This window comes from Bombina bombina, chromosome 4 (genome assembly GCF_027579735.1).
Source record: "Bombina bombina isolate aBomBom1 chromosome 4, aBomBom1.pri, whole genome shotgun sequence".
Classification (NCBI taxonomy): domain Eukaryota; kingdom Metazoa; phylum Chordata; class Amphibia; order Anura; family Bombinatoridae; genus Bombina; species Bombina bombina.
In genome coordinates this window covers 606,265,782-606,292,428 of record NC_069502.1, presented here as the reverse complement: position 1 = coordinate 606,292,428, position 26,647 = coordinate 606,265,782, and the positions used below count along the sequence as shown (strand labels likewise).

Below are 26,647 nucleotides of genomic sequence, written 5' to 3'. Positions count from 1 at the left end.
TTATGTATGTTTTGGACATTTTAAATATTTAAATATTTTTGAGAGTTTTAGGATTTTTAATAAATATTTTAAATTACATGATTTGATGAATTTGAATATTTTTATGTCCAGAATATTTAAATAGTATTTAAATAATATTTAAGTAGTATAATACTTAAATGTTTTTAAATCAGTATTAGTATGTATTTTACTGGTATAACTTATGGGTGCTAATAATAATAATCATTATAGAGCAGATAGGATACAATGGCTGTTCCCTTATACATTGGTTTAGGTTTTGATCTATGCACAATATACACCGTACTATTAATGGCTATAAAAACATTGGTTTTTGAATCTATTAGTGATAGTCTTTTTGCGGTCTATTATTTTACATTTTTCGGTAAAATTTAGTAACTATATTTTTAACAGTACATTATTATATATGTTTTTAATAGTATAAAATTAAAAATTTGTGTTTTTAATAGATTTTTGTTATAATAACATTGTTCTTTCTTTGCCTTTTATTTTGTACTATCCTTCAACATTTTTTCGACAATTGGCAAAATATGCCTGTGAAAATCTAGTATATTGTAGTTTAGTAATGACATCCTTTGGTTTATTAACTTATTTTGTTGTAGTATAATTCATATATAATTTTACAGTATTTTAGCATAGTTATGTTTTTAATCGTATTATTATAATATGTGCCATTTATTTAATATGTATCTTAACTCTAGTTTGCTTCCCACAATAAACACAGCAGGCAGGCTAGTTATATAATGAGACCTTTCTCCATCCAATGAAATAAGCCTGCTGGCTATATAATACCCTGCGCTGTGAGAAGGGACATGAACTTTTACCTCTTGAGAAAGACCGCACGGTGGCGGTTGAAACGCGTTGAGGCTTTGTGGACTACATGAGGATCCGTACTTTGTTCCAGTGACGTCACCGGCTTCTATACTGACGCTTTCTAACACAGCGTTTTTTTGATTTGAAGTCACTACAACGGACATTAACTTAAAACGGACACTTTTGGCTCCGAAATTTTCATGTTCATTTGCAAAGATTTATGCTTTAACTGCCGTGGATATCATAAGTTATTTTAACAAACCGCCTGAATAAATTACAATTTTGTAAGTACAATTCAGAGAGTGGGGTGTGTTTGTTGTATCTACCTACACTTGAGTCTGTTTGCGCTTATCTGTTTCAGAGATTTGGGATTGTGGTTAGGATATCGCATTTTTTTTATACATTGTATATAGCATTATTGAACTTATATCTACTGTAATCTGCTTATTTCGAGCTAATCTTTAGATTATAGGTTATTATTATTTCTTGTAGATATTATTCTGTATACAGTATTTTGTATCTTTGTTGTATGACCATCTATATAGCTATATCCTTTTTTTCCCTAGCTTTTAGCGCCAGTACCCCGGCTTTGTTTTTTCACTTCATGGAGCACAGCAAGAGTTCCAATCCCTTAAAGGCACAGTTTGCACCTTAGTCATCTTAAAGTCTTACCTTATATTAAGCTGCAAATAGCCTCCATTCCTGCTGCATGATTGCATGATATAGAAAAAGTGCAGAAGGCTATTTGCAGCTTAATCTAAAGTAAGACTTTAAGATGACCAAGGTGTAGACTGTCCCTATAATAAAAAGGCCACTATAAATTATGCAAAAAAGAACACCTGAAAATTAAGAGAAATAAAAGAAAAATAGAAATGAGACTTGTGAGCTTTGAAATAGTGAGACAAAACCAGCTTTGCAAGTGTGTTTCTAAAGTACTATTATTGTAATTAATGTTTTTCCACATTGGTAACGGTTCGCATTTGATATGCGAGATACCGGTCACTGGGCACCTCATACAACTGTTAAGGGCAGGAACGCCCACTAAAAACACTGGGGAAATTATAGGTTCAATGATGCTCATTGAATTTCAAACACAATCTCACAGAGACCCTTAGCAAGGTCACGGGCATCCTATGAATCTTGTCCGTGCGAACAACGAAGACGCACTTTTCAGAACTATGTTCGTCATACACATCACAGCCTGTAGGTGCATGTTGATGCCTTTCAATCATGCAGGGGGATCGCCATTAAAACACTGTTTTTGGCTATCCTCCACACTACAGGCTAGGAATCTGTTGGTGGTCTAGTGGTTGGCACTCTCAGGCTTCATGGGAGTGCCGGTGAAGTCACCATGTACACACGTGGTGATGTCACAAAGGGGCTGAGCCAGGAAGCTCAGTGTAGCTGCTAGGGAGCTGGATGGGGGAGGCTCCCATGGCAATTACAAACCTCTAAGACCCCTCATTTGAAAAAGAATTGCCTGCTAAAGTTAGATTGATGACGAATCCGGCTTCCTCCAATCATTGCGTTCCCCCTTTGGCGTCCAGCTCGTTAAGCACGCAACGACTGGAGGAAGCCGGATTCGCCATCAATCTAACTACAGCAGGCAATTCTTTTTCAAATGAGGGGTCTTAGAGGTTTGTAAGGTTTGGCAACAGGGAAAAAATGTAAATTAGGTTTAACTCCCAAGGTACCGCTAAGGCATCTATCAGCTCTGCCTGGGGATCCCTGGACCGCGACCCGTATCTGGGTAGCTTGAAGTTGAGTCTGGACCCATGAGATCTATCTCCAATGTCCCCCATCTGTTGCAGATCTCCGCAAACACCTTGGGATGGAGAGACCAATGAAATAATTGTCTGCTGAGGAAATCCGCTTCCCAGTTGTCCACACCCGGAATGTGGATCGCTGAGAGCGAGCAGTTTTGGGTCTCTGCCTATTCCAGAATCCCAGACGCCTCCCTCATGGCTAGGGAGCTTCTCGTTCCCCCCTGCTGGTTTATGTACGCCACCGAGGTAATGTTATCCGACTGGAATCTGATGAAATGGGACGACCCCAAGAGGGGCCAAGCCCTTAGAGCGAGGAATATTGCTCGTAGTTCCAAGATATTTATCGGTACGGTTGACTTCTCTTGAGTCCACCTGCCCTGCGCCTTTCTGTCGCCCCCAAACAGCTCCCCATCCTGGTCACAATCTCACAGGATGGTCTCAAAAAGGATGTCCCCTGGGACAGCTGTCCCGGATGGACCCACCAAGAGAGCGATTCCCTCGCTCGATTGTCCAGAGAGATATGCTGGGGTAGATCTAAGTGATCACCGTTCCATTGTCTCAACATGCATAACTGCAGAGGTCTGAGATTGAACCTGGCAAAAGGAATGATATCTATGATGGAAACCATGACCCCGATCACCTCCATATACCTGGCCACAGATGGCCTTGAGGAGGTCTGAAGGACAGCTGGACGCAATCTTGGCATGTCTCTGATCTGTCAAGAATAACTTCATAAATATGGAATCTATTATCGTACCCAGGAACTCCACCCTGTTGCTGGGAACCAGGGAACTCTTTCCTTGTTTATCCTCCATCCGTGGGATCGAAGGAGAAGAAGAGCCCTTGAGTGGTCCTCCACGAGACTGCAGGACGGAGCCTGAACTAGGATATCATCCAGATAAGGAGCCACCGCAATACCTCTGGCTCTCGCAACCGTAAGCAGCACTCCCAAAACCTTCTTAAAGACTCTTGGGGCAGTCGCCAGACTGGACGGTAGGGCCACAAACTGGAAGTGTTGGTCCAGAAAGCCGAATATTAGGAACCTGAAGTGGTCCTTGTGGATTGGCACGTGAAGGTAAGCATCCTTCAAGTCTATTGTCGTGCCTTCCTTCTTAGGGACCACGAAAAGGTTTGAATAGTACCCTAGACCCCTTTCTGCTAGAGGTACTGGAACAATTACTCCGAGAGAGGAGAGATCCCTAACGCACCCTGGGTGATAACCTCCAGAACCCAAGGATCCTGTACGTCTCTCATCCAAGCCTCTGCAAATAGAGATAATCTGCCCCCTACGCGATCCTGAGATAGATCAGCAGCCGCCCCTTCATGCCGACTTAGTCTCGGCGGGCTTCTTGCTCTGCTTGGATTTGTTCCAAGATTGAGCTGGCTTCCAAGATCCCTTGGACTGCTCGGTCTTCGCAGCGTGTTGCTGGTGTTGAGCGAAAGGGACAAAAAGTAGAGCCCTTAGGCTTATTCTTCTTATCCTGCGGAAGGAAAGCACCCTTGCCTCCCGTGATTGTGGATATGACAGAGTCCAGCCCTGGACTAAAAAGAACTTTTTCCTGAAAAGGAAGGGATAGTAATCTAGACTTGGAAGTCATGTCCGCAGACTACGACTTTAACCACAGAGCTCTGCGGGCTAGAACCGAGAAGCCTGATGTCTTGGCATTCAGGTGAATAACCTGCATATTAGCATCACAGATAAAAGAATAAGCTACCCTTAAGGCCTTAATCTTTTCCTGTATCTACTCGAAAGGAGTCTACACCAGTAAGTAGCCGATCCCGCCACCACCGCGATCGCCGCTGCTGGTTGAAAAACAAACCCTGTGAGTTGAAACATCTTTCTTAACATGGATTCTAATTTTTTATCCATGGGCTCTTTGCCCACGATGAACTATCCTTGAGGGGAATAGTCGTACGCTTAGCGAGCATGGAGATAGCTCCATCCACCTTAGGAATGGCCCCCCATAGTTCAAGCTGAGAGTCCGGAATGGGGAACAACTTTTTAAAAGAGGTAGAGGGAGAAAAGGACAAGCCAAGTTTCTCCCACTCATTCTTGATAATAGTAGCCATCTTCACGGGAACTGGGAAGGTCTGAGGTACCACCCTGTCCTCGTAAACCCTATCTAGCTTACGGATCGATGGCTCTTCCAGAAGTTTTGGTTCTGGAACCTCCAACGTAGCAAGCACTTATTTCAGTAAAAAGCGCAAATGCTCCATCTTAAAATTAAAATCTGGCTCCTCTGCAGCCGGAGGCCTAGAAGACGCCGATTCTGTCCCAGAGAGAGCACCCTCCGAAGAGTCGGAGACGTCCTCATCAGCGGATAATCTATCAGTTATATCCAACGGAGTAGATGACCCCTGGGGCGGAAGGCTATGTCTTTCCCTTCGTTTGCGCTTTGCAGGGCGTGGTAAGGCATGGAAGGCCGCATTTGGCGGCCAAGGGGCCCCTTCCGTGGGAGGATCAGTCGGGCCCTGGGGAGCTGCATGTGTAATCGGAGATGAATGTAGGGAACGCACCTCGCAGGACAGAGAACCCTCACAGGTGGACGGCTCAGTAGTGCTAAATATCTTATTCTTTTTAGATATTGCAATCTTATCAAAGCATGTGGAACACAGTTGAGCATGCGGATCAACCTGCACCTCTTCACAATAAACACAGATATGAGATTTAATTAAAGAGGGGGTATCCTCTAACATATCAGAGTCCTCCATAGCTTGCGCCTTTAATACGGACTAGATAGATTAAATGGCACCTTTATAAACCAATGGCCGGGGCACTCACCACCTCCTATGACTCGGACCACAGAGAAACCGTTACGTCTCCTGCAATTGCCGATCAGGAAAGAGGAAGTTGAAAAAGGGCCACATCCGGTCACATGGAGTGCCATGCAGGACCGCCCTTGCACTATAGAGAAAACGCGCCAAAAAAAGGACATGCTGATCTTCCTTGACTGTTTACACATTGCTAGAGCCTCATCTCACACATGACACAGCAAAGAACACAATAAAGATATTATGCATAAATCCCCCCGTTCATAATCCCCCCTTCCAGGGATATTAACCCTTGATTCTACACAGATAAAGGAGACACACTGTGACCCTGTCTTCTTGCGTTATCATATGTGTATAAATGAAACGATCTTACCAGAATCTATGCCGTGGAACAGGAACACGGCCCTTCAAGTGTGACAGGTTAGTAGCATCGCTCCTGACATGGACTTGAGTGCATAAAGCAGGCAGCAAAATTTGTCAACGCCGATTGCTTAAGAAGCTGTTAATCTGAGTCGTGATGGTTTTGCAGAGAGACTCTCCCTGCATCTCCGGACTCTAACTTTCACTCATGCTCTCACTGAGAGGCTGACAGGACTACTTAAAACTCCAGTCCCATTGCGAAGAATCTACCCTCCAAAATAGACTACTCTGAATCTTCCGACACTTCTCTGCCAACCTCCTGTGATGGAAGGCAAAGAATGACTGGGGGATGGGGGGGGGGGGGGTATTTAAGCCTTTGGCTGGGGTGTCTTTGCCTCCTCCTGGTGGCCAGGTTCTTAATTCCCACAAGTAATGAATGAAGCAGTGGACTCTCCTCCCATTAAGATGGAAAAGTATTTTTAAAAAGAAGCTTCATTGTAAAGTTTAATGAATTAAAGTGCCCCTGTTTTTAAGATTATTTTTAGATACCGGGCACTTATTCATTAAACTTTACAATTACTTTAAGACACTTTCCAATTTACTTCCATTATCAAATTTTGCACAGTCTTTTTATATATACACACTTTCTGGGGAACAAGCTCCAACTGAGCAAGTGCACAAGTTCCCAGGATATACCTATACTAGTCTTTGATTGGCTGATTTATGTCACATGATACAAGGCCCCCGGAAAGTGGGAGATGAAATACATGTTTCAGAAAAAAATATACTGCTTATTTGAAATTAAAAATAGGTGTTAAATCAGTATTTTTATTATGCACTTACTAAGTTTGCAATTTTACTGCATTGAGAGGTCCTTTAAAGCAGGGGTCGCCAACCTTCTGGACCTCAGGGACCACTAAACTCACAATTTTGAATCCCGTGGACCACTATAATACTATAATACTGGTGGCATTTGGTTGATCTGCTGGATGGCAATAACTGGAATTCAGCTGGAATAGCTTTGAAAATTATTAGAATGAAAAATAATTAATATTTAATAAAAAAAAAAAAAATATGGAGGGGAGGAAGACAAACAGTGATATAAGTCCATCTGAAGGAATTAGGAAAACTACTACAAAGAGACAGGTAAAGAAAAGAAATTAAATGAAATATAAGAGAGATTTTTTTCTTTTTTTTTTAAGATTTTCTTTTTTTTTATATACTTTAATTCTACTATATTAAAGCCAAGACTATACCAAACTCTGCTGGCTTTAGAATGGAAGCATCTTCCTCTGAGCAGCGCGTCGGGCGGATGGATCTAAAAATACAATCTAGCTACGCAAGTTGCGCAGTGCTACGCAACGTGCTTAGGGAGATTGTAACTTAACTCCTCCTCTGTCGGGTTTCACTGATGTCCAGCCAGGCAGTGTAGGGAGTTGCAGCACGATGGGGGTGACACCATCAAAGGAGATTAATTCCTACTTAATGGTGTCACCGACATCTTCTCACAGACCACTGGTATGCGACCACAGCTTTAAAGGGACATTTTACATTATCTTTGCATAAATGCTTTGTAGATGATCCATTTATGTAGCCTATCTTGCAGTGTTTTTTGTAAAAATATACAGTTTTGCTTATTTTTAAATAACATTCTGCTGATTTTAAGACTCCTATCCAAGCCCCAAAGTTTTAGATGTATACTGATGTATACAGTCTTCAGATTGCTTCTGTTTGTATAATGAGTCTTTTCATATGCAGGGGAAATGGGGGGGTCTGCTCTCAGCCCCTTTCAGTGGGTGTTCCAGCCTAACATCGTAAACAGTAATAAACCGGGTGCTTCTTAGTAAGTTTTTAAAAGGTTTTATACTGGATTTTTATATAAGTATCTGTGCATATTCTTCTTTATAGTGGTATCTATTACATGCAGTTATAAAAAAAATTGTGTAAACTTTCCCTTTAAAGGGACAGTCTACACCAGAATTTTTATTGTTTTAAAAGATAGATAATCCCTTTATTACCCATTTCCCAGTTTTGCATAACCAACACAGTTATAATAATATACTTTTAACCTCTGTGATTATCTTGTATCTAGGCCTCTGTAAACTGTAAACTGCCCCTTTTTTCAGTTCTTTTGACAGACTTGCAGTCTAGCCAGATTACTTCACGTGCACGAGCACAGTGTTATCTATATGAAATATGTGAACTAACACCCTCTAGTGGTGAAAAACTGTTAAATTGCAATCTGAAAGAGGTGGGCTTCAAGGTCTAAGAAATTAGCATATGAACCTCCTAGGTTAAGCTTTCAACTAAGAATACCAAGAGAACAAAGCAAAATTGGAGATAAAAGTAAATGGGAAAAAATTTTAAAATTACATGCTCTATCCAAATCATGAAAGTTTATTTTGGCCTAGACTGTCCCTTTAAGTAGAGCACAGGTAACTAAGCAGCTAATTAACATTAATTGATTATTTCAACTGTGCTCCAGTTAAAATATAATAGTCTAGCCTGAGGACAGCTTAAACTTTTAACGCCGTTATGCCGTTCTATTCCGTCATAATTACACTGGGCTTTAAAGCCGTTATGACGGAATAGAACGTCATAGCCAACGGCTGTCCTGAAGCCTACTGTGCTTCTCAGATTTGATTGCGGTCTGGAGGGCGTTCCTAGGGTTATAGGGACACCCCCCAGACCCGATCCAATAATTGAAATCTTGCGATGGTGTTCACTTAAAATAATAATAACAGCATGTGAATGCTAATTTATTTGTATAATATTGTTTAGTGCTTTTTATAATTTTATATTGCTACCATGTTTAAGTATAAAAAAATGCAGAACCTTTTTTAAATAGATGTTAGTCAATAGGGAAACTACTAATAATAATATAACTATAATTTTGCTGTCTTGTACCTTATGGAACCATAGGATAACAATACATTGTAAAACCTGCTGGTTCCCTCTAGTGGCAGAATTATATTTTACAGGACTGAGAAAAATATTGCACTGCAGTAACATTTATGAGCTGTTTTGTTGATTTAACCATTTTTTTATCTTATCTAAAATGTGTCTTAAAGTTGCACTAAAATAATTATAAGTACTTTTACTTTACAAATACTAAACATTAGTTTTAATACTATTTATATTTCTAATCTATTTATGATTATTTATGGAAGTAAACTTTTCATTGTCTCTGCATATACCACATCCAATGAATGTTACCACAAGTCATAAAGTACAGTACAATTACAGGTGCCAAAATCATCCTCTTTGTATGCATACAATCATCCTTCATGCTTCTTATTTTACTAGCCAGTCTGTCCATTAGGGCACTGAAGTAAATGTTTAATTGTTGCAATGATACAATTATAATCAATATACTCCCATAAAATAAAAGCACTCTCATTTTAGTTTTCCCCTGTATCTTTTTTTAGGAATAGTTTAAATAAAAGTGTAAAATTTACATAATATTCTGGGGTAGAAAAGCCTAGAAGTCTAGTCATTGCACATCTGTACTATTAATAGCCGTCCTATCAGTTTTGCAGCATTTGGTTAAATCTGAGCAGATAGTATAGACCTATATACGTCAGAATTCATTCCGCTGGTTCTGTCAGTATAGGGCTCAATTTATCAAGCCATTCACTGCATTACGTTTGCAGGTTCTCACAAGAGAACCTGCAGTCAGTATTTATCAAGAAGCGGTCATCAGACCAGGGAGATTGACAGCTCCCTCCTGCACGTGATTGTCTGTGCGCAGGCAGGGGACAGTGTTGTACAAGAGCGCAAAATAGCGCTCTTGTGTAATGCTGAATTCCGCCAACGGAATTTTGCCAGCCAGAGGTGAGCTGCGGTGGACAGGGGTCCAATATGGGGTTACAGTATGGGGATTTCTAATATAAATGCTCTAGGAAATTACCTGGAATATCCAGATACGTCACATCTTCGTAGCCCGAAGATAGAACTTCAAGGCACAAACCACATCCAGAAAAAGTTGTAAACGTTCCTTCGACGAAAAAGGATTAGGACATAAGAAAGGAACCACAATCTCTTGATTGATGTTGCGAATTGACACAACCTTAGGAAGAAAACCTAACTTGGTTTGTGGAACAGCCTTTTTGGCATAAATAGCCAGATAAGGAGGAACGCATTGCAAGGCAGCAATCACAGATACTCTGCGCGCAGAAGCAATAGTCAGTAGAAAAGGAACCTTCCGAGACAACAATTTAATGTTTACTGCATGCATAGGCTCCAACAGAGCCCGTTGCAAAACCTTAAGGACAAGATTTAAACTCCAAGGAGAGCTGTAGATCTAAACACAGGTCTGATCCCAGCAGAGCCTTAAGAAATGGCTGCACATCTGGAAGCTCTGCAAACCTCTTGTGCAGTAACACAGACAGGGCTGAAATCTGTCCCTTTGGGGGACTTGCAGAAAAGCCCTTCTCCAGTTCATCCTGGAGAACAGAATACGTAAGTCTTCACACCTTATGATAGATGCGACGAGCAACCAGCTTATGAGCTTGAATGAGAGTAAAAATAACTCTCTCAGAAAACCCTCTCTTAGCTAGGACTAAGAGTTCAATCTCCATGCAGTCAGCCTCAGAGAATATAGACATTGATGAACAAAGAGACCTTGGTCAGCAGATCCCTGCAACAAGGTAACTTCCACGGAGGAGATGACATCCGCACTAGATCTATGAACCATATCCTTCACAGCCAAGACGGAGCAGTCAGTGTCACGGACGCCTGCTTGACTCGAGCCACTACAATAGGAAGTAGTGGTAACGGTCAGAAAAGATTGGCTCCGCCTGAGGATCCATGTACCTGGACCCCTATCTGGGTAGCATGGTATTGAGAGGTTATAAGATCTTCCTCTTGCAAATCTCTGCAAACACTCGGGATGGAGAGACCATTCTCCCGGATGAAAGGATTGTCTGCTGAGGAATCCGCTTCCCAGTTGTTCCCAGTTGTCCACACCCGGAATGTGGATCACTGACAGCGAACAAATGCGGGTCTCCCCCACACAGAATCCGAGATACTTCCCTCAAAACTAGGGAGCTTCTCGTTCCCCCCTGATGGTTGATGTAAGCCACCAAGGATATATTGTTTGATTGGAATCTGATTAACTGGGACGAACCCAGCAGAAGCCAAGCCTTCAGAGCATTGTATATTGCCCGAAGATCCAAAATGAGATCAGGAGGAAGCTTTACCTCCTGAGACCAGATGCCCTGTGCCTAACTGGCACCCCGAACGGCTCCCCATCCTGACAGACTCGCAACCGTAGTCACAATCACCCAGGATGGTCTTGAAACGGACGTCCCTCAGGGCAAGTGATCCTGACAAACACCAAGAGAGAGATTCTCACGATTGGTTGTCCAGAGAAATCTGTTGAGACAGATCCGAATGTTCACCGATCCACTAGTTCAGCATGCGAAGTTGCAACAGTCTGATGTAAAACCTGGCAAAGGAAATGATGTCCAAGCTGGACACCATGAGACCAATCACCTCCATACACCGAGCCACAGATGGCCTTAAGGAGATCTGGATGGCAAGACATGTTGAAGCTAGCTTGCAATGTCTTTGGTCTGTTAGAAATATTCTCATGTCTATGGAGACTATTACAGTACCCGAGAATTCTACCCTGGTACTTGATACCAGAGAACTCTCTCTAGACTGCCATCCATGGCATTGAAGAAGACAGAGGAGATATTCTGAATGGTCCACTCTTCGAAAAATGTATTTAGCTAGACAAAACGGAAGGGCAATAAACTGGAAGTGCTGGTCCAGGAATGCAAACCTTAGGAACTGGAAGTGGTCCTTGAGGATTGGTACAAGAAGGGAGCATCCTTCAGCTCTATCGTGGTCATGAACTACCCCTCTCAACGAGGGGAAGAATGGACCTTATTGTCTCCATCTTAAATGAAGGGACATTTAAAAACCTGCTTAAGTACTTTAGGTCCAGAATCGGACGGAAAGTTCCCTCCTTCTTAGGGACCACAAAAAAGTTTGAATAGAATTCCAAACATCTCACTGCGATAGGCACCGGGACAATAACTCCTAGAGGACAGATCCCGTACACACCCCAGAAAGGCTTCCCTCCTTTCTGGTCAGTAAGACAGGAGGAATCTGCCCTTGGGTTGCTGAGACTTAAAAACCTATCTTGTAACCCTGAGCTATGACCTCCAGGACCCATGTATCCTGCATGTCCCTGAACCAAGTGACTGAAAAGAGCGTCATACTGCCCCCTACACGATCCCGAAGAGGACCGGGGACCACCCATTCATGCCGACGTAGAATCGGCGGGCTTCTTGCTCTGCTTGGATTTATTCCAGGACTGAACCGGCTTCCAAGAGCTCTTGGTTTGCTCTGGCTTAGCGGAGGACTAATGACATGTGCTTATTACTCATTAGGAATAGAGGGAGTGCCCTCTAAAGTAACAGAATCCTCCATCACTAGTGCAATAACCGGAGAACTAGAGAAATAAAACATCTTATTTTATTAAAAAAAACAGCACCCTTATACCCCAATGGCTGAGGCACTCACTACCTCCTATGACCCAGACAGTACAGAGATTTATGACTCCTCTCTGATAGACACCCGGTCAGGAAAAAGGGAATGAAGCACATGGTGCACAATGCAGGACCGTCCCTGATATGAGAAAGCGTGCCAAGCTTGTAAGCTGCATTTCTCTCAAAGTGAAAGTGAAACCTGTATATTCCATAACAGCCTATGAGCCCATAACATCTCACACATAAAAGCAGCATAAAATCAAACAAAAAAATCAAAAATTATTCCCCCCTGTTCAATAATCCCCCTAAGGAGATATTAACCCTTGATTCTATACAGATAAAAGGAGTAACACTGTGATTCTGTCTTCTTGCGTTATCATACATGAATAAAATATGAAACAATCTTACCATAATCTACGCCGTGGAACAGGAACACTGCCCTTCAAGTGTGACAGATAGTAGCATCACTTCTGACATGGACTTGAGTGAAGAAAGCAGGCAGCGAAACTCGTCAACGCTGATTGCTTATGGAGCTGTTAAAATAAGTCAGGATGGTTTCGAAGAAAGACTCTCCCTGCATCTCCAGTCCCATCTCGAAGAGTACTACCCTCCATAAGAGACTACTCTGAAATCTTCTAACACTTCTCTGCCAACCTCCTGTGACGAAAGGCAAAGAATGACTGGGTTTATGAGTGGGCTAGGTATTTAAGCCTTTGGCTGGGGTGTCTTTGCCTCCTCCTGGTGGCCAGGTTCAGTATATCCCACAAGTAAGGAATGAAGCTGTGGACTCTTCCTATATTAAGATGGAAACAGTTCCTACTGTGGGCCTGTATTTTAATATAGTAAATCTAAACTGTAAGTTTTTAATTGTACTTAAGAGCTTATGTCCTGCTTAGAAATAATGCAATTATTTAGAGGCGATACAATGTTGAATCATTTAAGTGATAAGCAGTGAGTATTGCAGTTCTATTGTATACTTATATATACACACAAACAAATCTCAACAAAATATCCACTCACCTTGTTATACCTCATATATAGTATATAAATCACATGGTGGGGAACTTTCTAGTTCTGAAGGGTCCTTCTTATTGTATTATGAGAAAAGCTGGAGATTAGCTTCTGCAAGGTAGCCTCACTGGCTCTGTCTATCAATTTCTCCCATTTCCCATGACACCACGGGACATATCGCTAAATTCTTTTAGACTATTTATTTTAAATATATTTAAAATATACAATAAATAATACCAAATAAAAAGTTATGGTCATTCTAAAAGTATACATGCATACGCCAATACAATTGTATACCCTTACTTATATTCATGTATTATGCATTCATTGTTTAACCCCTTCAGAATCTAAAACCTTAGACGAGTTGTTTCTCTTTTGAGATAAAATATATGGAATACATGTTGGTTGTGGTTCAAAGTTTTAATTTTTGTACTGCCCAAATACACAAGATAATAGCTCCTTGAGGCATATTTTAATCTGGGAATATAGAAGGAGTTAAAGGGACATAAACATGCAAAAAAAATGCTTTAGTGTGTTAAAATGTTGGGCTAGATTACAAGTGGAGCGCTATTTATCGCACCCGCTCGCTCGCAAATACACTCGACTTTGACCCTTTGAGTGCGTATTACAAGTTGAAAGTAAAAAAAAAATACTCCCCAATAGACTTCAATAGAGCGAGAAAAGCAGAAAAAAAACCTACCAACCATACTCTGTACTAACACAAATCACCATAAGCCCCCTACTCTAATAACCTAAACCGCCACATAGCCCACCGCAAAGTACCCACTACACTATTAATCCCTAAACAGTCACATCCCCATATTGCAAAGTACCCACTACACTATTAATCCCTAAACAGTCACATCCCCATATTGCAAAGTACCCACTACACTATTAATCCCTAAACAGTCACATCCCCATATTGCAAAGTACCCACTACACTATTAACCCCTAGATCGACATACCCGCACATTGCAACGTACCCCTCTACATTATTAACGCCTAAACTGCCACACTCCCACATCACAAAGTACCTCTCTGCACTATTAACCCCTAAACCATCATGCCCCCACATCGTAAATTACCTGATACACTCTTTATCCCTAAACCACTACACCCCTACATTGCAAAGTACCTGCAACACTATTAACCCCTAAACCAGCATACCCCCACATCACAAAGTACCTCTCTACACTATTAACCCCTAAACCGCCATACCCCCACATCATAAAAGTACCCGCTACATTAGTAATCCCTAAACCACACCCCCACATTGTAAAGTACCCGCTACACTATTAATTCCCAAAATTGCCACCCCCCACTTTGCAAAGTACCCCTCTACACTATTTATCCTATTAACCGCCACAGCGCAAAGTACCCGGTACACTATTAACCCCTAAAACGTCACACCTCCACTTTGCAAAGTACCCCTCTACACTATTAACCCCTTAAATGCCACACCCCCACATTGCAAAGTACCCCTCTACACTATTGACCCCTAAACCACCACACTCCCATATTGCAAAGTACCCTCTACACTATTAACTCCTAAACCACCACAACCCCTATCACAAAGTACCCACTAACCTCTAAAACCCCATGACCAGCTAACCCCCCCTAAATATAACAGCCCCTAAATTACCAAAACAAACTATACTAACACTAAAATAAACTATAGCAATAGCCCTTATAATGGCTTATTGTACGGCATTGCCCTAAAGTGACTAGGCTAGTATGTTGTTTTTTTGTGTTAATAAGAGCTATCTAAAAAAAAAAATACTCTAAAATTGCCATGAAAAGGGCATTTGGTTTGGCATTGCACGTGTAAGGGCATTTGGTAGGGAAGCGCCCTAAAGTTCTTTTGCTGCGCAGAAAGAAAAAAAAATTATTCTTAAAAAAAATACACCCAAAAAAAGCAATCCCGGGGGCGGTGGTCGTCTAGCTTCATTCATCTTCTTATCTTCTGTCCATCAAGATAAGAAGAAAAGAATATGGATGAAGATAGAAGACCATCACCGCTGGGTTGAAGATAGAAGACCAGGATGAAGATAGAAGACCAGTTGGCGAGTATGTAGGATTCGGATTCAAGTTTGGTTTAAGATAAAAAAAAAATTAGAATAGGGTTTTTGGGGGGGTTTTTGGGCAGCAAAAGAGCTTCAGGGCACTACCCAACCAAATGCCCTTCTAAGGGCAATGTCCAAACAAATGCCCTTTCAGGGAAATTTTTAGATAGGGTTTTTTTGTGGGGGATTACTTTTAAGTCACTTTAGTGCAATGCTCTACAAAAAAAGGCCCTTATAAGTTTATTTTGGTATTAGTATAGTTTTTTTTTATTTTAGGGTGTTTTTTTTAGTGGGGCTTTGGTTTTAGAATAGGCATAACTGTTTTTTTTGGGGGGGGGTTTGCTTGTTTGTTTTTTATTTTCTGTAATGTTAACTTTTTTAAATGTAATGTTAGGTTGTTTTGGTAAGTTAACGGGTGTTGGCAGGTTAGGGAGTTTAGAGGTTAGTGGGTACTTTGCGATGGGGGTTGTAGCAGTATTAATGTAGAGGGGTACTTTGTAATGTGGGTGTGTGGCAGATTATGGATTTACAGTATATAAGGTACTTAGCGATGTGGGGTGTGTTGCGGTTTAAGGGTTAATAGTGTAGTTTAGTGCAACTTTTACATTGCGTAAAAAGTTTGAGCGTTAAATGTGATTGTGTTTGAGCAATTGCATTTACTTTCAACTTGTAATACAAGCAGACATTGGTAAAAGATATATTACCGATAGTTCGTACAAACAATTTTTTTGTAATTTAAACAGTGTGCCTTTGCAATATGGATTAAATTGTAAAAAAAACACTGCAATATCGTGATCTCCTTTACACTCCTCGCCCTAATGATAGCACGCCACTCGTAATCTGGCCCTTTTTTAGTACACTGTTGCTTGCTTAATCCCTGCGGTAGAGAACATTGTACTACTGGAGCTAACTAAACACATTTAGTAAGATAATAACTAGAGGCATGTGTCTATAACCACCAATCACCAGACAAGCTTGCATTGCTGATACTAAGCCTAAATAGGTATGCTTTTCAACAAAGGATACCAAGAGAGCAAATACATTTGTTATAAGTAAATTTGATTGCTCTATCTGAATCATTAAAATAAAATTTATGCTTACCTGATAAATTAATTTCCTTCTTGGCAGTGAGAATCTACGAGAACAATCATAACCTATGGGAAATTCTCAACCTGGCCACCAGGAGGAGGCAAAGACACCCCAAACATAGCTATAAATATCCCTCCCACCTCCCCTACCCTCTCAGTAGTTCATGCCAAGGATAAGGAAAAGTGAAGAAAGATACAAGGGGTACAGAGGTGCCAACAACTGCCGGCACTACACATTTTGCATTAGGACAGGGTCGTGGACTCTCATTGCCAAGAAGGAAATTACTTTATCAGATATGCATACATTTTATTTTCCTTCTATTGGCAGTAAGAGTCCACAAGAACATTCATAACCTATGGGAAACCAATACTTAAGTTGTGGAGTTCACAAATGTTCGGGAGGGAAAAGTAGGGAAGGCAGTCCTAATCGCTAGGTACCACCGCTTATAAACACCTTCTCCCAAAAGATGTCTCCGCTAAGGCAACAACATCAAATTTATAAAACTTCATGAAAGTGCAATGAAGACCAAATTGCTACCTTGCAAATCTGTTCAACTGAGGCATCATTCTTGAAAGCCTAAGAAGTAGATACCGCCAAAGTAGAATGTCCTGTTATTCGTGAAGGGGCTCTTGACCCGCCTCCTTGTAAGTCATGCGAATCAGACTTCACAAACCAAAAGGAATGAGTAACAGCTGAGGCCTTCTGCCCCTTGCATTTACCAGTGTACTGGATAATTAAGGAATATGATAGACGGAATTCCTTAGTTGCGTGGAGGTAGCACTTCAACTCTCTGACCACATCCAACTTATGTAACAATCTCTCCTTAGAGAATGATGGATTGGGACAAAGCGAAGGAACCACAATCTCCTTTTTAAAGGGACAGTCTAGTCAAAATTAAACTTTCATTATTCAGATAGGACATGTAATTTTAATCAACTTTCCAATTTACTTTTATCATCAAATTTGCTTTTTTTTTTCTCTTAGTATTCTTAGTTGAAACTAAACATAGGTAGGCTCATATGCTAATTTCTAAACTCTTGAGGGCTGCCTCTTATCACATGCTTTATAAATTCCTTTTCAACACAAAGAGACTAAAAGTACACGTGGGCCATATAGATAACACTGTGTTCAGGCACAGGGGGTTATTTAGGATTTAGCCCAACACAATGCTAACTGCAAGACAATAGATAATAAACAGTCACAGTCATGTGATCAGGGGGCTGGAAGAAGGTTCCTAGATACAAGGTAATCACAGAGGTAAAAAGTATATTAATTTAACTGTGTTGGTTGTGCAAAACTGGGGAATGGGTAATAAAGGGATTATCTATCTTTTAAAACAATAACAATTCAATGGTAGACTGTCCCTTTAATGTTGCTAGTATTGACTACCTTAGGTAGAAAGCCTAGCTGTATCCTCAACACAGCTTTATCTTGATAAATCACTAGGTATGGAGGATTACACATTAAAGCCGAACGTTCTGACACTCTGCGAGCAGAGTAAATATCCAACAAGAAAACCACTTTCCAAGTGAGTAACTTAAAGGAATACTGAACCCATTTTTTTCTTTTGTGATTCAGATAGATCATGGCGTTTTAAGCAACTTTTTAATTTACTCCTATTATCAATTTTTCTTCATTCTCTTGTTATCTTTATTTAAAAAAACAGGAATGTAAGCTTCCGAGTTGGCTTATTTTTGGTTCAGCACCTGGGTAGTGCTTGTTGATAAATGTAGCCACCAATCAGCATGTACTACCCAGGGTGCTGAACCAAAATTGGGCTGGCTCAGAAGCATACATTCCTGCTTTTTCAAATAAAGATACCAAGAGAACGAAGACAAATTGATAATAGGAGTAAATTCGAAAGTTGATGTCTATCTGAATCATGAAAGAAACAATTTGGGTTCAGTATCCCTTTAATATTAAGAGCATGCAGAGGCTCAAATTAAGCCCTCTGAAGAACTTCTAAGAACTAAATTTAGGCTGCAAGGAGGAGCAACAGATTTGAAAACAGGTCTTTTTCTAGCCAGAACGTCTGGCAAACTAGCCAACGTCTTGTGAAACAGAACAGAAAGGACAGAGATCTGTCCCTTAATTTAACTGGCCAACAGGCCCTTCTCTAGACCCTTCTGGAGAAACTGTAAAATATGTGGAGTCTTCACTATCCAGCCTGTATAAGAGTATCAATGACCGTATCAGAGAAGCCTCTCTGAGCCAAAATCAAGTGTTTAATCTCCATGTAGTCAGTCTCAAAGAATCTAGATTTTGGTAAAATAACTGACCCTGAGTTAGCAAGTCCTAATGAAGAGGACACCGCCAAGGAGAAGCAGACGACTTGTTTACTAAGTCTGCGCACCAAGTCCAGTGTGGCCACGTAGGGGCTATCAGAATAGTTGGTATTCCCTCCTGCTTGTTCCGACCGACCACTCAGGGCAGGAGAACAATCAGTGGAAACAGATACACTAGGGTGAAGCTCCACTGGACCATTAGAGCGTCTATTAGCTCCGCCTAAAGATCCCTGGGCCTTGATCTGTGTTTCGGGAGCTTGGCATTGAAGCGGGAAGCCATCAGATCTCGGGAGCACCCCATCTGCGAGTGATCTTCAGAAACACCTCCTGATATAGGGATCCCTCTCCTGAATGGAGAGTCTGCCTGCTCCGGAAATCCGCTTCCCAATTCTCTACAACTGGGATGTGGATAGCTGTAATTTGACATTGATGTCTCTTTGTCCACAGCAGGATGCATTGCCAGCGAACTCGGTGTGCCACCCTGATGGTTGATGTAGGCCATGATAGTCATGTTTTCCGATTGGAATCGGATATAGCGGATGGAATCCAGCTAGGGCCACTCTAGAAGCCCATTGTATATAGCTCTCAACTCGAGAATGTTGATTGGAAGAGACACTTCCTGACACCAAGTTGCTTGGGCTCTCAGGGAACCCCTCACCGCACCCTAGCCGGACAGAGGGGCAACGGAAACACATTTCTAGAAGAACTGGAGCTGGAGACTGCCACCAAGTGAGACTCCCTCTCGTCTGGGGATCCACGTAAATGACCTGCGACAGATCTGAATAATCTCCATTCCATTGCCTGAGCATAAACAACTGTAGTGGTCTCAGAAGAAAGCGAGCAAACCGTATAACATCCGAAGCTGCAACCATAAGATCTACTACTTCCATGCATTTCGCTACTGAAGGATGGGGGTTGGACTAAAGCAGGCGACATGCTGTCTGGAGCTTGTCTCTGCGCTGATCTGTGAGATAGTTGCGCAAACTGACAGCCTATGATCGTTCCCAGAAAGTTTACCCTCGTGGCTGGAATAAGGGAGCTCTTTTCCACATTGACCTTCCAACCATGCACCCGAAGACACAAGAGTAATCTCTCTGTGTGGTCCTGAGCCACTGGTAAGGATGAAGCCTGAACCAGAATGTCATCCAGGTAAGGAGCAACTGCAATTCCCTGCAGACGAACCACGGTCAGCAGAGCTCCCAGCACCTTGGTGAACACTTGGGGTGCTGTAGCCAGTCCAAATGGAAGCCCAACTAACTGGTAGTGCTTGTCTAGGATGGCGAACTGCAGGAAACGGTAGTGATCTCTGTGTATCGGAATATGATGATACGCATCCTTCAGATCTATTGTAGTCATAAACTGACCCTCTTGGACCAGGGGAAGGATGAATCTCATCATTTCCATCTTGAAGGTGGGGACTCTTACGAACCTGTTGAGACCCTTCAGGTCCAGAATAGGACGGAACATGCCCTATGTCTTGGTTGACCACGAAGAGATTAGAGTGGAACCCTTTTTTACAGAGCACCTCTCTGCCAACTGATACGAGGCAAAGAACTATTTAGAGGGTAGGGTAAGTGGGAGGGATACTTATAGCTTTGTTTGGGGTGTCTTTACCTCCTCCAGGTGGCCAGGTCGAGTATTTCCCATAGGTTATGAAGGTTCTTGTAGACTCTAACTGACAATAGAAGGAAAGATGATATTTCTGACTTTTATGTCCCATTAACAACTTTTATCAAGATCACCTATTAAAATAAAAAGGGAATTCAGTATAAATATATACTCTATTAAAAAATAGTGCCATTTGGGTTCTAGAATTTTTATTATTTATATAAAAAAATATTAGCTTTTTCTTTCTTATTTATTATATAATACTACTAAGATTACAAGTAAACCAATTGCCTAAACATTTGTGTCAAGAGGAAAAAAATACATTTACATATAGACTGCTACAAAAAAGAGTTGTGTTTTACTGCATTATTTTTCTAGTACATTTCTAAATGTACTACACATGATGTAGAAGAAACATTTCCACTAAGTCAATAAATACAATATCTTATCTACAAGCACATGTGTTTTTATTGTTTTGCTTGGCATTTTTATGAAATGACAGCAAGTGCTTTTTTATTATATTAAAGGGACACTGTAGTCACACAAAAAACTAAGCATGCATCAAAAGAAAGTACTATAATAAACACATGTATAATGCCCTTCATGTTTCTAAAAAGTACAGTTTAGAAGAAAACTATCACCAAATTTTTAACCCTTTCCAAACCCACTCACTCTGTATCTGATAGCATTGTCAAATCCGGACTGCCAACTGTGGTTGGAAGATGGTGACTTTTTCCGAGCTGCGCATGCGCAAGTTAGCGGGATGCACTGAATACGTCACTGTATTCATTTTGGTTGTGGATGCAGTAGACCCGCTAGTACTTTGGGTGTAAGTTACGATTCATCTGGACCAATCACGCATGCGCAAACCAATTACGCATGCGCAAGTGAAAGGATTTAAGTGCACGTGCGCAATATTATGACAAAACTTTATAATTATATGCAAAAACTAAGTATCGGATTGGCTAATGGTTTGGGACATGTACTGCCCATATCAGAGGGCTGGATTACGTGACGTCACCAGCAAATTTTAAAAATATATTTTATGGCATTAAGCAGCTTCGTTTATGGATAAAAGTAGGTCACTTTTATATTGTTTATATTTGTGTTTGGAAATGTGGGGTCCGTTTTTAAATGAAAATTGAAAAAGTTAGTAATCCTTTAATTATACTGTGCAAAGTAAAATATCAGACTGATGGATATTGTTTTATTATGCATTATCAGGAAAAAGATAGTTGTATAATCACAGCTGTTGCTTTATTGTAAAGTAGTAATTATTTGCTAATCATTGCTTTATCACCACAGTTGCTTTATTGTTGCTAGATGCAATTTCTACTATTTTATTATTGGTTTGCTATTGTTAATAAACTGCATTTTCACTTATATTACATGCTCTAATTCAGTAGTGTGTCATTTTAAGACTATCAACCCTACACTACTATGTTCAATTCCCACAAAGGGGTTAAACACACAGAGGAAGTACCACTCTGGACAAGCGATGCTCTAGATCCAATCAGCAGCTCTAGTTCCACATGTGAATTGTGTAATATAGCACTGCTGATTGGATCAACAGCATTTTCCACTCAGGAGTCGCAATGCTCTACAGGTTCCAAACCAGGGGTCAAATTCCTGCACTATTTTTGTGCCCCTGAACAGAGAACAGAAATGCTTCAGTAAACACTGCTGCTGCTGGTGGGAGGGCTGGCGCATAGTCTGGTTAGAGTGATAGTGAAATCCTCTAGTAATGGGCATTAACACTTTCTGCAATACACTAAATGCAAACCTGTCAGCCTGTGTGGCTTGCTCTGTGGTTATTAAACTCCCTTCAGCAGAAAAAGGCCTATTCCACCTTAAGTGGGTAAGACTCTGTTACAGAGGAGTCTGGAGTTGCTGAGGTCTCAACCAGCCCTGAAAAGGAAGAGGGGGGAGGGAAGAGGAGAGTGTAAGGAACTGAAGGTAAACTGGCTATGGACCATGTGAGTTAAAACAAAGTATGGATACTCAGGATCTTGACATTAAACAACAGGAATGCATGAGTGTCTAGTTTAGTTATTTTAAAGTTGTTTTAAAAAAGTTCAGTGTTTCAGTCAAAGAAACAAATGCGCTAATCTAGCAGGGAAGAGTCATATCCTTTCAGCTCCCCGCTTTCTCTCTGATTGGAATTCCTTTTAGTTCTTTTAGAGATAGCTGGGATGAGGTTTGCAAGGGAAATACACGGGTGTGAAACATCTTGTAGTAATACAAGGCCAATTACTTTATTTTATACACCAATAGTATGTGCAGTCTGTTTATCTATGTTGGTGTCTTAATGTCTATCAATTTATGGTCAGCAGGCCAGATTCTCTGCAGAATGCTGACCAGTGCAAAATAATGTATTTGTTGCAGATTCAACCTTACCAGTTTCATCCCAAAGTGCAAGGTGACCAGTTTTGCTTTCAATGTTACTGTGCCCTCATGCCTCCTGCTTCCTCTACCAGTGTTACTTGCTTTACATTTACTTGGTATACGTGTTAATAGTAAAAGAAAATAACACTAAGACGCCTTGTAACCATAATTTTACTTTAAATCACATTATCATTGTTTCTTAATGAGTGCACACACAAACCATATCAAGATCATGATATCAGATTTTTTACATTACAGAGCCTTACACATCCTGAGAGTCAGGGAGTAACATCTCCTAAAATGTTGCTAAGAATCTTAGCTTTTTGGATTATGCAACATCATCTATATACAAATGCCCCTTCATGTGTTCTAAAAAGTGTGTGTCTGGCTTCTCAGTATTCAGTATCAGTTAAATCCTAAATTACAGATAAAAGTTTCACCCCTGCCATGTAAAAATGTAACCTTGGGTGTCCATCCTCAGGTCCAAAGGCAACCATTCAGTCCTTGGTTTTAATTTTCTTTACATACTGTACAATCAGAATGTATAGAGTATATACCTATAAATACAGTGTGTGTGTGTGTGTATGTGTGTGTGTGTGTGTGTATAAAACAATATTAATTGTAAGAGGGTTGGAAGTCTTGTTGAGTTCCCACAATTTTTTTGTAGGACCTGTGCAAACAGTACTTCAACTGTGTGTTTAATCCATTTGCGGGGATTAAACACACAGTAATGTAGAATTAGAGCATGTCATTTATCCATTATTTTGACCCTTTCATTTTTCTGTGAGGGCATATATGCAAGACAGTTATGTAAGATATGTATTGAGTTCTGCTTTATAATTATTGAGTTTTTTCAAGGATAATCTTGTACATGGCTTGATTCATACATCCTTTACAAAGATAAATCTGCCCGATTCCAGCCTTGCTGAAGCACCCCCAGATCATCACCAATCCTCCACCAAATTTCACAGTGGGTGTGAGACACTGTGCCTTGTAGACCTCTCCACGTCTTTGTCTAACCATTAGACAACCAGGTGTTGGCCAAAACTTAAAATTTGACTCATCAGAGATGATGACCTGGATTTGGGCATATTTATATTTGTGAATGACGCATGAATCAAGCTACGTACAAGGTTATCCTGGAACAAAATTTGCTTCCGTCTACTCTGACAATGTTCCCCAACTCTGAGGATTGTTTTTTCAAGTAGGACAATTCTCCATGCCACACAGCCAGGTCGATCAAGGTGTGGATGGAGGACCACTTGATCAAGACCCTGTCACGGTCAGCCTAATCTCCAGACCTGAACCCCAAGCTGCTTGAATTTTTGCGTAAGGAATGGCAAAATGTCACCCAACAGCAATGTGAAAGACAGGTAGAGAGCATTTTAAGACGCATGAATATTGCAGTGGTCACTTAATTTTTCTTCTATATAACATTTATGTGCATTTGCCATTGCGGATTCAATGACTGAGACGTCCAAAAGGCTTTTAAGAACAATAAAGTGGGTAAAATAACTGTATGCTTTTTCTCACCAAAATGCAGATAAAGAAACAAGTTAATGTGTAAGAAGAAACTACATATAAGCTAAAATATATGCTATTAAAATGATCATCTATAACTCAATATTTTTGTTTTCATTTTTACTTACCTTTTCCTCATATTCCTCAAAAATGTGATGAGATTCCTTCTGGTTGATCAAAAGTATTTCTGAATATTCTGGAGAATGTAGAAATATTGAATATCGCTGTGAATCGTGTTCATCTTCACTTTCAAAAGACCTATAGTGAAAAAAAGCAATATGTAGACTTAGCTAAAAATCCATTAACTTTTTGTTTTTACTATATATAGTACATGTTTTCTTATTGAAGCTTGTAAATAGATACTGGTTTCTATGGTTAAACATGCCTGTAATCACTGACACACAACATATGCCAGATGATTTTGCAGGAGTTGGGAGGTTAAGAGCTTCTGGGCAGTGATCAACCAGTAATTTGTGGGTGGGGTAACATGTGGGAGGGCAGTTATGTGTTCATGGGCTGAAATATGGATGATCAGTGGGCATGTTTAGGGTCCATGCAAGTCTGGGAGGGACTATGTCAGTCCCTTAAAACCAGGACACCAAGGAGATAAGGGCAGAACACCCCCTTGAAAATGAGGGAGGTATGCTATTGCGTGATTATAACTGTGTTTAACCCCTGTAAAATCAGCACCAGAGCTGGGAGCTAACTGAACACATATAGCAAGCTAAAGACAAGAGGCATACCCCCCCACTAACCAGCTACCAGTAGTTCAAAGAAAGCTTAAAGTGATTGTAAACTTTGGCATTATGCACAGTGTCATGGTAAAAATTGGATAAAATAAACATTAGTTTAATTGATCATTTTTATCACACTGAAATGCGCATGCGCTTCATATCTGCTCAGATCACTGACCCACAGGTAGCGCATGCGCTATTGGACCAAGCCAGAATCCCTGCCTACCTCACTCAGATTTGAGATCATTGGCTCTACTGTGGTGATCCAATATAGTGCAGCGGAGCAAGAGAAAACATAAATGTAAGTACAATTTCAAGGAAACAAATATTAAATTATACATCTACGGAAAAAACTACTTTCAAATATTAATGCGCGTGTGTGACCTTCAGAATATTGGGAGTTTGCATTACTCACTATGTAGAGAGTGGGACCGCTCTCTACATCACTGTGTAACTGAAAGCATCAATGGAGGGGATGGAGGAGCTAAATTTGCGAGGAAGCAAAAAAAACGAAATTTATAAAAATACTAAGGCTCAATTTCAGTTAAAAACTTAGCGGTTTAAGTCCACACATACTGTAATATTAGAACATGCATTTCAAAACCAATAAACTTTCCACTTTGTATAATCAGATCCATAATGGAAGAAATATTTTAGATGGACTTTATATCATCAATTCTAATGAAGATACGCTATAACTTACTTTTTAATGTAGCAATGACATTTTAATACACTATGCTCCAGCCACCCACTTCAAAACAATTTTTTTATGTCAACTGATGCTTTTAAAGGGATACTAAGGAGCATGACAGACATGGAGGAACTTCCGGTGGGCGGATCCTAGCAGTGGCGCTTCTCAACGGTATGGCGTCCCAGACAGTGTGACGAACCTTGGGTTGTGTGCCCTAACCAGCTTGTCCCAGAGCAAGCCGCGTGTGGAAGCATTTGTTGCCCTAGGCGATCTGAGAGGAGAGTAACTCAGATGCCGGACACTACACTGCAGTCTCAGCGAAGATCTAATTCAGGAGAGGGGCAGCAGGAGTTGCTGAGTCCCCATTCCCTGGATATACACCGGACATATCCTCCAGCACTATAGAGGGACACTGGGAAAGTCAGGCCATTCTTTGACTTGTTGGACATTACTTCAGATAAGTAGTTACTATCAGGAATAGAGGGGGGGGAAGGGAACGGGGAAGAGCTGTACTAATACGCTTGGGGTTTTTTTTGTGCCCTTCTTATTGTATGCCCAAGGGCTCTGTAAACCAAAATATGTGGATGTCAGAGTTAAAACCTGGGCTAGATATGAGAGAAGAATGCTGAGGAGTTTTCAACAAAGCTAATTTTTAAGCCATTGAAGGCCGTCTCTTATCTCACTGCATTTTGACAGTTTTTTACAGTTAGACACTGCTAGTTTATGTGTGTCATATAGGTAGCATTGTGCTCACTCCCGTGGAGTTAATAATAAGTTAGCACTGATTAGCTAAAATGCATGTCTGTCAAAAGAATAAGGGGGCAAAAGTGTATTAATATAATAGCGTTGGTTTTGCAAAACTGGGGAATGGGTAATAAAGGGATTATCTATCTTTTTAAACTATCAACATTTTGGTGCAGACTGTCCTTTTAAGATGTGTCTACCCTCATCAAAGATGTCCACCCTGTTGCTGTTTTCACCTTGTCCTTCCTAACAGCCCTTGCGGCACACACTTGGGCAGTGAGGAAACC

The 26,647-nt window shown here is 40.8% G+C and overlaps 1 protein-coding gene across 1 annotated transcript in view; it reads right to left on the bottom strand.

The window, feature by feature from the left end:
- The window catches only part of CRYBG1 (crystallin beta-gamma domain containing 1), a 708,242-nt gene that overhangs the window by 425,799 nt on the left and 255,796 nt on the right, over nt 1-26,647 (bottom strand). Inside the window, exon 2 of the mRNA XM_053710591.1 lies at nt 24,320-24,449. Within this exon, the coding sequence (XP_053566566.1) occupies nt 24,320-24,449 (130 nt within the window). The remainder of the gene's footprint in view (nt 1-24,319; nt 24,450-26,647) is intronic.